The sequence below is a fragment of the Delphinus delphis genome, chromosome 18, assembly GCF_949987515.2.
Source record: "Delphinus delphis chromosome 18, mDelDel1.2, whole genome shotgun sequence".
Taxonomy (NCBI): Eukaryota; Metazoa; Chordata; class Mammalia; order Artiodactyla; family Delphinidae; genus Delphinus; species Delphinus delphis.
In genome coordinates, this window is record NC_082700.1 from 3455161 (window position 1) to 3470410 (window position 15250).

General features: G+C 36.0%; 1 protein-coding gene across 5 annotated transcripts in view; it reads left to right on the forward strand.

The window, feature by feature from the left end:
- NUP58 (nucleoporin 58) overlaps positions 1-15004 on the forward strand; it is a 34971-nt gene extending 19967 nt beyond the window's left edge. For 4 of the 5 annotated variants that reach the window (XM_059995739.1, XM_059995741.1, XM_059995743.1 and 1 more), the window contains 6 exons: positions 486-604; positions 1030-1112; positions 4271-4472; positions 9853-9951; positions 11538-11633; positions 12869-15004. In XM_059995739.1, the coding sequence (XP_059851722.1) occupies positions 486-604; positions 1030-1112; positions 4271-4472; positions 9853-9951; positions 11538-11633; positions 12869-13038 (769 nt within the window). In that variant the 3' untranslated portion in view covers positions 13039-15004. The remainder of the gene's footprint in view (positions 1-485; positions 605-1029; positions 1113-4270; positions 4473-9852; positions 9952-11537; positions 11634-12868) is intronic. The other variant, XM_059995742.1, reaches the window with a different exon arrangement.
- Positions 15005-15250: the final 246 nt, after the last annotated feature.

Sequence of the window (15250 nt, forward strand, 5' to 3'; positions counted from 1 at the left end):
ATATTACATAATCATAGTATAATTATCAAGAACAGGATTAACATTGGTACTATATTAACCAAAATACAGAACTTATTTGAATTTTACTGTCTTTTCCACTAATGCACTTTTTCTGTTCTAGGATTCTTTTCACACTGGATTTAGTTGTTATTTCTCCTTAGTCACTTCCAATCCGTAACATTTATTCAGTCTTTCCTTTTCTTTGATGACCTTGACATTTTTGAAGAGTATTATTTTGTAGATTATCCCTTAATTGGTATTTTTTCATGATGGAGTAAGGCTGTGCATCTATTTTTCATACCTTGATAACTTACAAGTTTGGGTTTTTGTTTCAATAATACCTCTGTCACTTAAAGATACATTATGTCATCAGACTAATTCAAAGGCCCTACTTAAATAAACAGGGGCATATTTTTGTTGGAATTTTGAATATAAAGGAAACAGTGTTTTAAAACTGATCTGACTTGGTAAATGTTATTGTATAGCTACTTCAGAATCCTGGTTCAGCAGTTTGAGGTGCAGCTCCAGCAGTACAGACAACAGATTGAAGAACTGGAAAACCATCTTGCCACCCAAGCGAACAATTCACACATCACCCCTCAAGGTAATATGCTTTCCGTGGTAATTTTTTTTTTAATAGCACTGTTTTTTCAGTTAGAGAGCTTAAACTGTTATATAGTCGATATTCTAGATTATTACTAGTAGTTGTCTTAAACTGCCGTAAGACAATTTCCTTAAAAGTCCTCAATTAGATCTTTATTTCCTATAAATATAAAATGCTTTGTTATGAATTATTATGATGTAATGGCAGATGTCCTAGGGCACCCCACCCACCCACCCCGCCCCCCAGGTTACTGATGGAGGAATCCTTCTCTCAGTCTGTTCTGCTGTCTTCTCTCATCCATGGAAGTATTGGTGTAGTTTATTCATCCTGTACATTAACTGTACCAAAAATTGGACTCAAGTAATAGAAAAATGCTATCGATTGTCGTATACATATTTGTGTGATAATATGATTTTCTCTTATAGATTTGTCAATGGCTATGCAGAAAATTTATCAAACATTTGTAGCTTTAGCTGCACAACTTCAGTCTATTCATGAAAATGTGAAGGTAAGTTCTCATTGCCTGTTCATCTATCTGGACATCTACACCCAAGTGAAGTATTTATTTGTTCATTCACAGGACAAAAGTATCCATGCTTACTACAGAAATAGCTAAAATTATATGTAAGTGAAAAAGACTAAAACTAAAATAATCCAGATCACGCCCAGACACAACCATGGATAAGATCTTTAAAAAAAAAACAAGATCCAAGTGTCCTATGCACTCTGTTATTTTAACTTTTTTCATCATTGTGAACCACATTCCACGTTCATACACACACTTCTTCACCATCATCTTTAGTAGTCAGGATTTCACTGCATGTGTGTACGTAGTCTGTGTAGCTCGTTGTCTTCTGTTGGACATTGGGTTGTTTCCATCTCTTTTAGTTTATTTCTGTAGAAAGTAAACAGTCTTAGTAGCAAAATCATGTCTCACTGCTTTAATTTTATGTGTGTTTTAAATGTTTATTGATCCCTGCATAAAAAAAAGCTTGCTAACAACATTTGTCCCTTCTAAACACAGGAAACTGTATTTATTAAAATAATAAAAATAAAATAATTTGTCACTGAATATTTTGAACCTTGTGTAATATGTTCATTTTTAGAAATTATTTGGGTGAAATGTTAATATACGTACACTTTTTCCATCAAGCAGATATAATTAAAAGTCTTTCTTGGAGTTACGTATAGTCGGAGAAAACCTTTAAACTTCAAAGCATCCAAGCCTGGGTCTAAATCAATCCCTAACTGTAATAGAATTCCATGGAGATTACCAGTATTTTCATTTTTATTTTCACTTGATGCATGGTAATAGAATTTTTTTTAAGTTAACCTCTTAAGTCATACCATTTTTGAAGTGATAGCATACTTCAGACCTTTTGCCTTAACAGATTTAAAATTTTAAACCAAATCTTTAAAATAATTTAGTTTTAAAGGAGGAATTTTTATTAAATTCTCTTGAAACTTTGTCTGCAGTAAGTGTTTAGTTTTTTAAAGTGCTAAAGGTGATTCTCTGTTGGCACTTTGAAGTCTGTGTTCTGCAGATGTTTTTTCCCATTAAGTTCTATTATGAAAGTTTTCAAATACACACAAAAGTAGAGCACTATTCTAATGAATGCTCAGGTACCCACCACCCGACTTGGGCCCTTATCCAGATCCTGCTGATGTTGTTTTATCAGTTCTCCACTCATGCTTTTTTCCCCTGGAGTATTTTTTTTTAATTAATACTTTTTTTTTTTTTTTTTTTTTTTTTTGCGGTACGCGGGCCTCTCACTGTTGTGGCCTCTCCCGTTGTGGAGCACAGGCTCCGGACACGCAGGCTCAGCGGCCATGGCTCACGGGCCCAGCCGCTCCGCGGCATGTGGGATCTTCCCGGACCGGGGCACGAACCCGTGTCCCCTGCATCGTCAGGCGGACTCTCAACCACTGTGCCACCAGGGAAGCCCCAATACTTTTTTATTTTATTAAAAAATTTTTTTCATTGAAGTACAGTTGATTTCCCTGGAGTATTTTAAAGGAGATCTGAGACGTATTTGTAAATATAGATGTGTTTTCAATGGCAGTTTCTTCTCTCTGGTTTGAAAACTACCTTTTTCGGTAACAGGGCCGTAATACAATGAGACAGCGATTTGCACAAAAAGCTCCAGTTCATGTTGGATAAACTTTACCTGAAATTTTGACCTACTCCTTTTTTGAATACACATCCCAAGAACCAAAGGATATTCCATGATCAGATTTGACATTTATTTTCAGCTGCGTTTAGTAAACTGTAATTTCTAGACTTGTTCACCTCTTATAAGAGGTGTTTTTTTTTATCCTTTTGTGGTGTTATTAACAACACAGATAACCTCTTGAAACAGGCTTGAGCCACCTGGTCAGCCAGGCCTCCGCAACAAAATTAGGCGTAAATTTTATTAATTCTGTAGATAATGGCTGGTGTCAGTTTTTTGTGTTTTTTTTTTTAAAACTAAATGTCTTTTTTAAGTTTCTAAGGTCATTATTTCCCATTATCTGAAGTAGAACTAAAATTTATGGGCTATTGATGTCACACGCTGCATGGTATGTGCTTGTAATTGCACAGAAAGAGGGAGGATGCGTTTGGGGGAGATCTGTTCTCGTAAGCTGTGGTTTCTGATGTCACAGACCCACTTCTGAGTGTATTTCCCCAGTTTCCAGCTCTTGGCAGGCCCACTTGCACACGTTGCAGAGGTGGGAGAGCTTGGGACTGGAGCATGATACACTGACGTCCACACGGAAGGAGGCGATAGCTTTCAAATGCTGGAAATACCTGTCACAACCCAAAGCCTCATGTTTAGTAATTTCCTGTAAGAACAGGTTGGAAATATGAAAATCTTACGTCTCTTCAAAAGTAATATAAAACTGATCTAAACTAAGCTCAACCCTTAAAGTATTTAATATTCTAAGGTGAAACAGAATCCTTCCCATTAATGGCCTTAATTAAGGCAAATGTTGTATTGGGTAATCCAGCCCACTTTATGAACTTGGTAATTTTTCTTTCTTACTCTGAAATTATAAACTCTCTGTTTTCTTTTCCCCCCAGTTTGGTTACCTAAGCTCAACACGAGTTATTCTCATTGTAAAATAAACAATGTTGAGCAAGTAAGAGCCCTCTTTATACCCTCCAAACTCTCTCTGCTTAGGTGATGTCTTATTTTAGTATGTGTCACCCATGCCTTTTATTATTTATTTATATATACCGATAAAAAAGGTATTTAACAAATACATATTTAGTGGGCTTTTTTTTAAAGCTCTTTGAATCTAAAAGTTATCCAAAGTTTGGCCTTTGGAGGGGAAATTTTCATGAGAAACTGGAATATTTAATATTTAAAATGGAATTTTAGGTATTACTTTGCTTGTCTAAAAGCTTAGCTAACTTATTTTAGAGGGGGCCTCCTGAAGCCAGAATATGTTAGGCAGTTGATCGTAAAGACATATGACTAAAATAGGGAACACAGTATACAAAGGTGTGATAGAACTCTCCGATCCATCACTCAGGTCCTTCTGATTTGAAGGTTAGGTGAAGTGTGTAATGTTGGCAGTGTTTTTGATCTGTCTTTGCTAACTTATTTCATGGTTATGTTCATCCTTATATTATCCAAGTCAGCACAAAACTTGATTAACCTTTTCTTTTTTTCATTCCTGTAGGTGCTCAAAGAACAGTACCTTGGCTACAGGAAAATGTTCTTGGGAGATGCTGTGGATGTGTTTGAAGCCAGGCGAGCAGAAGCCAAGAAGTGGCAGAATGCGCCCAGAGTCACTACGGGACCCACCCCTTTCAGCAACATGCCAAACGCAGCAGCCGTTGCCATGGCTGCAACACTTACACAGCAGCAACAGCCTGCTACAGGTCTGAATGCATTCAAGTTATAGCTTCTTACTGTTAAAATGCAGAGAATTTATGTGCATTTTTATGAGTCTTCCTTTTGTGTTAGCACTGAAGAAATTTCTCTGAGTAGCTGTTCCAATACAGTCTAAAAATTGTGATGGACACAATTATAAACCATATACCTGATAAAAATGCAGGGTAGTCTTAGCAATAATTATACATCAATTAGATACTGAATATTGTGAATTAATGTTATTTGCTGTATTGCTATAAATGCCCTTTAGAACATGGTGTTCCACTACTGAATTATATTTAAGAGCAACAGATTCTAAAATTGTGACTGTATTGTGTATTGTTTTAAAGTCAGAGGTAAACCAGCCATAGGTTGGCATTTTTCGTACCTGATGCTGACGGGTGGCGTGCTCTCACATGCAGTGGTTACAGAATGCCCACACTCAGGATGAAGTATGTCTTTATCGACTGAAGTTGTGTTGAAGATCAGTAGGTTTGTTTGATCAGAGAACAGGCCTTCTTAACCAAATTTGGAAGAAGGTACATGCTAGAATTATTTGTACCTTTTCAAAATGAACAGAACAGTGGCAAGAGCAGGAAAAAATGTTATGAGATGCTTTGGATTATACATGAAGAAGTATGAGCTGGGAGGTTGAGCAGATGAAAATAACTGGTGAGATACTGGAAAGCAGATAATTTTAGTCCATGGTTTAATTTCACTTCTTGCGAGAGAAACATTTTTGTGGTCTAGTTCTGCAGTGTTTAGTTTGGTCTTGTATCTTTCAGAGATGATTACTTATCTTTTTACTCCTGCAGTCCCTATTTTGTCAGGCTTGAAGTGTGACAGAGAAAAATGTAGTCTTAATGGATACTGATTTTTTTTTTACTTGTTCATAAATTTTTGTGTAGCGCTTATTAGTTATTCTATAGCATGTGTGTTTCTGAGAGTTCCTTGTAGTCCAGTAGTAAATTATAGTACAAAAAAGTAAAAAACGTACATCTCTAGATTGCGTTCAGGCTGCCTCTACTAGGGAAGCATTCTCTGGGTTTCACTGTTGGCAGTTTAAAAAATTGTTCTTCACATTTGGAGATGACAGAATTGATGATGGATTTATGCCAAACCCTCCACGCTCCATGGCTGGACCCATGTGAATAGTGGCTGACATAAGGACTGTGTAGTAGTTCTCTAGCTGGCTGGAGTACAGGGTTGCGTTCTCCAGTTACAGAGGGAAAAGAAGTCACTGTGGAGTTGGTTCCTATCAGGTCATTATGGGATGGATAGATATCAAATCAACCCCATAATGACGGTCATCAGTTCTCATGATTATTTACCCAGCTCATCCAACCGGCTACAGCACCAGTTTACTTTTTAGGGTTACTATTAATCCCAAAATAGATCAGAGAAGCAGGATTTGGTTAGGTGTTCTTTAAACATAAGGGATTTCTATTCTAATCAATAAAACTGGAGAAAAGTCAGTTAACTGCTGTGCTGTAAGGGAATTTAATTACGTTCTGCGGTGTACGGCTAAAATTGAGGCAGAACCACCTGTCGGATTTTTGTTTTATACACTTTCTTACGTAGGCAGTTTTGAGAGGTTTGTAGGTTTTCACTCTCACATTTCGGGCTTGTGGGCATCTGAAGAAATACGTTCATTCTGTATGAGTGCCTCCTATGTGCTAGGCTCCAGGGACGTAAAGGTGAACAATGGAGATATGGTCTTTGCTCTCTGTGGTGGTGGAGAATGTTAGCTGAGTTTAGAGTCATCATCTTGAAGAGCCTTTTGCTCACGTGCTTCAATTTTTTGTGGACTTTCACCAGGCTTTGGGGAAACTGACTCCCTTGAACATTCCCTGCAGTTGTGAAGCCCACATAAGGGCTTTCTAATCAGGTGGCAGGAATTGTAATTTATTAACTTAAACAGTCTTACAGTGTTCTCATTTTGAGTTGTATGGATTTTTGGAACTGAGAAGCCAAACAATAGCGATCATTTTGTACCGTCTTCCTGTTTCCCACCTGTTTCTCTAAAGGTCTCGCGTGCTCCACAGCCCATCCCTTTCTGTGTCTCCCTGTCAGGATTAGCCACTTCAGTCCTGTCACCACCAGAGTGAGGCGCAGCAGCTCCGTTACATGCGCGCAGCCCATTAGAAATGCCCCTCTTTATTGCATTGTGCTCTGTACCCAGCGACTTATTCCTTCTGTCCTGTGACTGATGAAATCTTTTTAAGTGCCAGTAACAAATTGTAAAGACCATCTAGATGAATCTGGATGAGGCTTGTGTGCTGTTTTTACACAGCCCTGTTGGTGTGTGAAAGGTTTGAGTTGTCAGGGGGGGGATTTGCTTCTATTTGCATATGGATTCTTGACTTTTTAATGTAAAAAAGCAGGCAGCTTCTTAGGCTGATACCTTCTGAAGGTGCTTTCTGTGTAGTCTTTCTTGGAGGTGGAAGTATGGACATAAGTGACTTCTTGAGCCTTCTTCAATGTCTTTTAATGAAAAAAAAATATGATAGAATCTAGGCCTGTGTGATTTGTGGTTATTGCTTCTGAAGGCTGAAGAGAACTGATGCCAAACTCCACAGGCTGCTTATGTATGAAATAAGCATCACCCGTGGATTGCATGACGGCAGATCTGGAGTGCACTTGTCCACCAGTGCTTCTGAAGCCTCTTAAAAAGCTTAAGACATTTACGTTAGGCTTTTCGGTATAATTTTAACTTAGGATAGATTGTTTTAAGCTAATGTACTGGGATTAAGTTTTGCTGTTGTGTTTTGACACTTTTAAAAGTTCTTGATGTTTACATAAAAAAACTTTTCTCATATGACTTAGCTGCTGTTTTTAAGGAGAGCTGAGACATTTTGTTAGGAATTCCTACTTTCTAGCTTTTAAGTGTATGTTTGGACGTTTAAGGTGTAGTGTTAAATAGGAAACTTCTTCATTTTACTTCCTTGTGGTTTTATGATTTTGTTATATTTAATAACCAAAGGACATTCCCCATTAAATCAGTAAAATATTTGAAATTGGGGAAGACATTTTTTGTTTTTTAAGAAAAATTATTATTTTAAAAAATATGACTTAGGAATAACCATGCTAGTGACATTAGGTATCTTGAGTGATCATTGAAAATTATAAAAAAATTTTAGCACTTTAGTCCTTTTCCTGTGAATGCAGTTTTACTTTTAAGAAAGTAGAATTTATTCTGGAAAATATGAATTACAGTGCTAAACTTGATTTTGTTGTGTGTGAATATATTATTCAGTAACTTTTGTAAAATGTTACTCTACATGAAGATTTCACTTTGGGCAATCATTGGGATATGTTACTACTAACTTGGTTTTATTTATGGAACTAAGAGCCTCTCATTGAATGACTAATGACTATTCAGATTTTAAAACAGATTTCTTGAATTGTTTACGTAACATTTGCCTGAAGGATGTAGATTCTGCTTTCTAATAGTGAAAATAATTTATATGGTGGCCAGAGTGTAATATATGCTGATACTTTGGCATGGGAGATATTTATCATGAGTTTTTACTATTAAAAATGTTATACATTTGCCTACTAGTTTTATAAATGATGTTGCCTTCAGAATTTGTGTGAAGGTACAAAACTCAAAATATCATGTACCTGTTGTGCAATGGAAAGTCTTGTCATCGTTAGAGTTCTTGATTACCTGGATCCTGAATATTAATGACTAGAGTTGCTCTTAAAAGCAGACCCGCACACAACACGAAGCATGTTACTTGAGTAACTCTTGGGACTTGTAGGGCTGAGGGCTGTGGTGTGCATTATGCTCTAGGGTCTTCCACCAGCAGTGCCTCCTGTGAACATGTGACACTTAAGTCTCTCAATGTTAAAGAAACTGGACGTGTGTTTTCTACATATTACTCTCATTAGAAATAAGAGGGTAATATGCTTAGTTTCTTTTTCCTGTAGTAACATTTTACAAAAGAGCTGCTAGGCAGGTATTTTATTCTCAAACTGATCTCAAACTGGATGTAAAAATTTAACTCTTTTTTAATTTATTTTGTAATAGTGGTATAAGAACTTTGGCTGCTGTTAGTCCTTATTCTTTATTCTTGGGTAGAAGCTATTGGGAAAGTCCAGTTTCTGTCCCAGTCTAGCAAAATGTAGTTCCTTAGTTTCTTTTTTCTTTTCTTTCCTTTTTCTTTAATGTTTTATAATTGTACACTACCTTTTTGAATATACAAACCTCATTCTTCATTGAACAACTTGAAGGCTTTGATTTCTTTAAAAAGTCTATATATCAATCTGTATATTACTTTGGCAGTTCCCTCAGCTTTGAGATGCACTGATCACTGTGCTTGAAAAAGACAGGACTGAAGATTGTACTATGAAATTTATCGAATAATTTTCATAAATTATTTATCAAATATGAGAGATTTATAGATTTTTGTATTCTGCTTAGTTAAAAAAAAAGGTAGTTAAAAAAGGGAGGCTAGTAAGTTTGATGCTATTCTTGCCAAACAAACTCAGCCAAAATCTTTAAAGTAACAAATGGGAAAAGGATGACTAATCGTTCTGCATCTGAGTACATTTTCCAAGATGTTGGAAAGAAACTTCTGAATTGAAATCTTGAATGTATTGAATCTGTCAAGGTACACAGCGGTGCCTTTGTAAATGTTCATTCTCTATCTTATTTCATCAGGTGATAAGTGGTGTAATGTAGCAGAGCTTAACAGTAGAACTCAGTTATCACTCTTTGTGAACAAGTTGGAATTGTCATGTTACTGTGTAATTGATTTGCTTTAAGATGAACAATAAATTTAATAAAATAAAACATTGTCTTGTTTTTTATCTATTTATTTATATATCATTTATATTTCCTATAAGAAATCATGCCTAGTTTTTGGTACTTACTCTTATGAAGTAACATGATGGTTTTGCATGTTAGTGTCAGTCTCTTTTGATCAATTGAGACTTGACTCTAACAGTTAAGGAGCTTATTTTAAAAAGAAAAAAAAGTAAAAACGTTTACTGAATACAGCAACTAGTTTTATCAGAAAACAAGCGGAGAGATCTAAAACCATTCTAGAAGTAGAACTAAAAGAACTATAATTTACAATACATTAAAGATTTCAAATTATTTAAACTAACACTCATCTTTCCGTGTGGTAAGCCTCTTTTAATTGTCTAGTGTGAACAAGTTAATTTTTTTAAATTTATTTTTGGATAGGTAAATCAGCTGGGACAGATAAATTAGGCTGGGGGGACATCCTGAAAACTAAGTTTTAGCAAATAGAATTTGTTAAAAGTAATCACTGTTCATTTTAAAAATAATTTCATAAAGTAACTTTAATCTTGAAAGAGTAAGGCAAATTTGTTTTTTTTCCCCCCCCCCATTTTTTTTTTTTTTTTTTTTTATACCAGGGCCACAGCCATCTCTGGGAGTTAGTTTTGGAGCGCCATTCGGCTCAGGTATTGGCACTGGCTTGCAGTCAAGTGGCCTAGGTTCTTCAAACCTTGGAGGTACACTTTAACTTTTCTCGTATTGCATTGGACTGTGATACATTTGAATTGCTTCCAGCCTGTAAACACTTCTAAGAGGATCTGCTCTTTGGGAAGTTAAGGTTCTATCTGGCAAAAAAAGGATTCTCCAAACATAATCAGTGCTTTCTAGTATTAGATTTAGAACTTAAAAAAATCATTTCATGTCTGTGAATAGTAAATATAAAAACGTATTAAAAATCAAATGGTAGGGATGTTCATATTTTCAAAGGAATATGCTAAAATATGAACTTGAAAATTACTTCGTTTTATTAAATTAACTTAAAAAAATTAGTTGGAGTCCTAACTACTGCTGGACATACATTCTACTAAGCATCTTGTCTTTCTGCAAATGAACACTTTAAATGGGGACATAATTGTATTATAAATCGAACAGCTTGACTTCTCTCCATTCCTGAGCGCTTCTGGCATATTTGCCTTTATGCATACTTGTATACATAGGCAGTTAAGTTTATCTCAGTAGATTCATAAGTTAAGTCTAACTAGTAAGGTAAGTCTTCTGCAAAAGCATGTTAAATACAAATGCATTCCCAGTTCTCTGGTGTGGATAATTGAAGGTTGATTGTATTTTGACAGGTGCATTGTCATGTAACGAATAAGATTCCCTTATTTCCATTAAAGTATATCATTATAAGAGGGAAAGCCTATAAGCTATTATGGTTATGTAATATATTACACTCTAATGGGAATTATTGGGAGTATGGCAGACAGCGTAATTCCTATGATCTGTATTCCCGTTTGTTGCCATATTTCGTAGAGTTACGGGCAATAATACTGTCAGGCTCAGTATTTTAGATAAGCTATTGCAGAGTAGCCGAAGATGAATCGGATTCCATTTTCTGAGCACTTGAAACCAATCTTCCAGCACTTGGCAAAATCCCCTCTTGCACTCTGTATGATGAAGACACGTGCTTCGTTTAAATTGTGACTGTAGTGTTGGGAGAGAAGCCTCGACGCTCCCCCTCCCACTTTCTCAGCATTGCGTTGCTGCTTCTGTGGCAGGAGCCTGCTCTTCCTGAGTAGCTGTAGAGTGACCGACCCTTGTGTAGTCACACAGGGTTCCAGTGGTAAACTTCGTAAGTGAGAATGTCTTCGCAGGAAGCAGAGTAAAATTACTGTGTGTGGTACTTTGCATTGAAACTGTTGTGCGTGCCTTGCTTATTTATGAATTTAGTCTTTTTTTTTTCCTGAAATGAAATATCCTTAAGTAGATATGTGTCTATCTGTTCGACTAAAATCCTACTTGAATGGTCACTGAAATTTCTAGTCCGTTTGGGAGAGAAAGTACTAATATGACCTTGTTTTTTATGGCTTTGTTCTTTAAAAATTACGGATGGGTCATAAGCTTAGTCTAAGTAGATCTAAATGTTTTATTTCAGAATTGATCTGGTTCTTCCAAAAGTCTTACGCAAAGGAGTAAAGCAGATCTCCTTAGTAAGGCCGTGGTTCTCAACACTGTGTATTAGACCACTGATAATTTGGGTGTTACTTGTCAGTGTCCTCTCACCTGTGTCTCACCTGCCGTGTGTCTCTATCGCCCCCACCAGGCTTTGGAGCTAGCTCTGGTTTTGGATGCAGCACCACAGGGGCCTCCACATTTGGACTTGGAACAACAAATAAACCCTCAGGAAGTCTTAGTGCAGGTTTGTGTGTTTTGGCCTGAACTTCAGGCAGATTCAAAGGTGCACATTATTTAATTTTAAAAGTATAAGTGTTGTTATTTCCGGTATCCAAAAAAAGATGCCTGATTCAGTTTCTACCCACTGGATGAAGCCTGCAAGCCTAGTAATCATGCATAGCTTTCTCTGTCTCATATGCTGAAGGTCAGGTTTGTAGAACGTTTCTAACAACTTAAGTTTGATATAATAAATAACTACATCGTCTTTTTAACTAAGTAGAGATTATTTTGAACCCAAAGACCAGTTTTATGTTTAAACAGTTTTCTTCGTTATTACAAAAATGAACCCATTGCGAAAGTTTTATCATTATTCATTCAGGAGAATAGTTTCTCTTCTGAAGAGGTGTTCTTTAGTTATAAGCCCCCCTGATTTTAAGAATACCAGTCTTACAAATGATGATTAACTGGCTTCTTTGTTCATTTTTGACATAGGTATAATCTCTTGACGCTTCTACTAGAAACTTCCAAATTCCATCTACTTTTGCATTTGTTTCTATATTTGTAAATAATGACTTGTTTTAACGTGCAATTCTTAGGGATAAATAGCATGCCTAAAATAATAGTACCAATTAAAGTTTTTAATTGCGGGAATTTGAAGGAAATTCCATTTAAAATTAAGTGGTGTTTAAAATCAGTAGTTCCTAGGGAGTAAGATAATAGAGTTCAGTGGTATCAGGATTATAATATGCATATATTAACATTTAGTTAGCTAGGCAGTAATAGTATTTGATCTTAATTATTGGAGGGCTCTGCTCTTCTGTGTAGTCATTGTCCTGGAAATTGTGGGTTAAGGCTTTCTTGGAGGACGTAGAATTGCAAGGGTGGGTCCAAAGGCTGTGAAAGTCTCTTCTTTACATTTTGATAAAATGTTTCTGGAGGGCTGGGGAGGAGGGTACCTTGGCATATTTAATTAACACGAAAGTGGCTGCCAATTTGAAGTTTTCTGTCGAGTTCAGTTATTTGTGTAAGGTTTCTCTCTTGCTCTGGATCACTAAACTTCTGTCTGTAATGGTGCCACTTAGTTGTCCGCTAAATTATTTTCCTGTAAAATTCCATGTTAGAAATTCAGGGCCCTAAGATATTTGCTATTTGCATAGGTTATATAGTCTTTCAGCTAGACACTTAGCTCTCATCCCCATTTTTTATGTTTGTTTTTGTGATTTAACTTCTGATGTGAATATTTTCTTCCCTAAACATAAGGCTTTGGCAGCTCAAGTACATCTGGGTTTAACTTCAGCAGTCCTGGCATCACGGCGTCAGCTGGTTTGACATTTGGGGTGTCCAATCCTGCCTCTGCAGGCTTTGGAACAGGAGGACAACTCCTTCAGCTGAAGAAGCCTCCAGCTGGAAACAAAAGAGGAAAAAGATAAACATGGGTTGATGTGTTGAGAGAATCCGTAGCAGCATCGTTCATTCTCTGAATCTATTTTTCTAAAGTTGAAGCAGGAACTAAATTGCATCCCAGGAGATGTATAAAGTTTTGATAGTTTTTCCTTACTTCTGGAATTTGAACTCTGTTCTCGTTTGCCGTGCTAAACAACTTTTCTCTTGTGTATCTGAAACCTACTTGTGTATTTTTCATTATTTTGATTCTCAGTGTAAGAAATATTACATCGCTGATTGGTAAAACCTACTACTATTTAACCTAGTGTTTTAGCAATGTTTTTGTTGATAAGGTTTACATTATGTGAATATATGCACATTTGTTTCTTATGTAGATGGTATGAACTCTAGGGCCTATACCAGAATCACTTTGTTCCTTGATAAAAGGCCTTCTGAACTACACTGCAGGGCATCTTGTGAATATGTATGTAAAATATATACAGGATAATACACACAATTGTGTGTGCATATAGAATATATATTTACAGACCTACAACTTTTGCCTCAGACTGTTCCCCTTTTCTAAGGGTACTCCATTTTTCACCTTTTATGCTTCAAATCCTCAGTGCTTGTAGAACAAGGAGCTAAAGGCGCCAAGTCATTGTAGTTATTTGCTTAAAGACTTAGTGAAATGGTTACTGGTGTAAATATTGACCAACTCAACTTCATTGCCCCCAGTCTCTCCCATTTTTGTTTCCATGTTAATCTCAGCAGCTGCTCCAGATGAGGGCTGCTGGGACTCATCAAACCGATTCAACAACTTTATTATCCTATGTATCCTCATATCTGAAATGAACCTTCAAGAGCATATTTGAACTCCAGACTGGTGTTCTGGGGGCAAAGAGCTATTAAGCCAAACTGATTCTATGCAGGTGAAGGATGCACTATTATTTTAGTGGAGACTTTTCTAGCTATTCCAATAGAGAGTTCTTTCTTATAGGGCTATCGATATTGACACCAAATGGAGTCGCTTATCAGCCTCTTTTATGTCTTAAGTAAGTGCTTAATTTGGAATAAAGAAACAGTATATTTTAAGAAAAAAAGTATTCTTTGTAGCCACAGTAAACTATCCCCCGTTTTAACAGTGAACAGAGAGCTCCAGGTAATAACATATATAGACATGTCAGGTTTCATCTGTGTGTTATTTGTATTAGTATTAGTGACAGAGAGTGGGTGAAAAAGAGAGCCCTTGGAAAGAGAACTGCCTTAGCCATGATTTCAGACAGAAACCGTTAAGTAGACCTATTTTATCTTTCAAGTGCAGTTTTCAGTTGGGATGTGAACATGGAATTTCACTGAAAATAGTTTAATTTTTTTATATAGAAGGTTTTGTACATAATGTGCATCAAGTGAATATTTTCAGAATCATTTTCACCAAGGCACCTTTTTTTCTAAAATAGGTATATATACACATGTATATATACACACACACACACACACACACACACACATATATTTTAGTATAACGTTAGTTGGGTTTGATTATGAAAGTGTTGTCAAATCTGTTTTATTTATCTGCATATAGCGATGATTGGCTTTTGGAATTGAAATTTTTGCGCCTTGATGCATTAAAATAAGGAAAATGCTTTGTTTCTGAGCATGAAAGTTGTTTTTATTTTTGCATACTTCCCTAATACTGCAGTCACCAGATCCAGGTTTTGGGGAAGGGTAGGAAAACATGTGGTTTTGTGTTTTGAATTAATGTCAGAATTAAATACACATTACAGCAAGCTTTTTTTAAAAAGGACATTGCATTGTACTGGAAAAAGCTGGATATTTATATTTCTTGTGTTTTTTTCTTTATATATTTTACATTTTAATATGTTGACCATTGGGAATTTGTAACAGATCAATTTGTGACAGGAGTTTAAATGTGTCGTCACTGTGTCCATTGTCTCCACTTTGTCCAGAGCCTGTCATTATGTAAACAATAAAATTTACTGTGTCACTTGCTTTGAATCTTTATAGGTGTCAGTAGTTGTTATTCATATGTAATTTTCTTATTATTCATCTTCTATTCTCTGGTTGGTTTTCAGTGTTTTGTTTTCACTGGTTTATACATCTTGCTCTTTTGAAAAAAAACAAAAGGCTGAATACAAGATAGCAAGTTCTTTGTCACTTGCTTTTGTCTTCTCAAAATTACAAAAACGTTTTAAATTATACACAAAAATATTGAGTAAAAAGTGAAAGTTGCCTTCA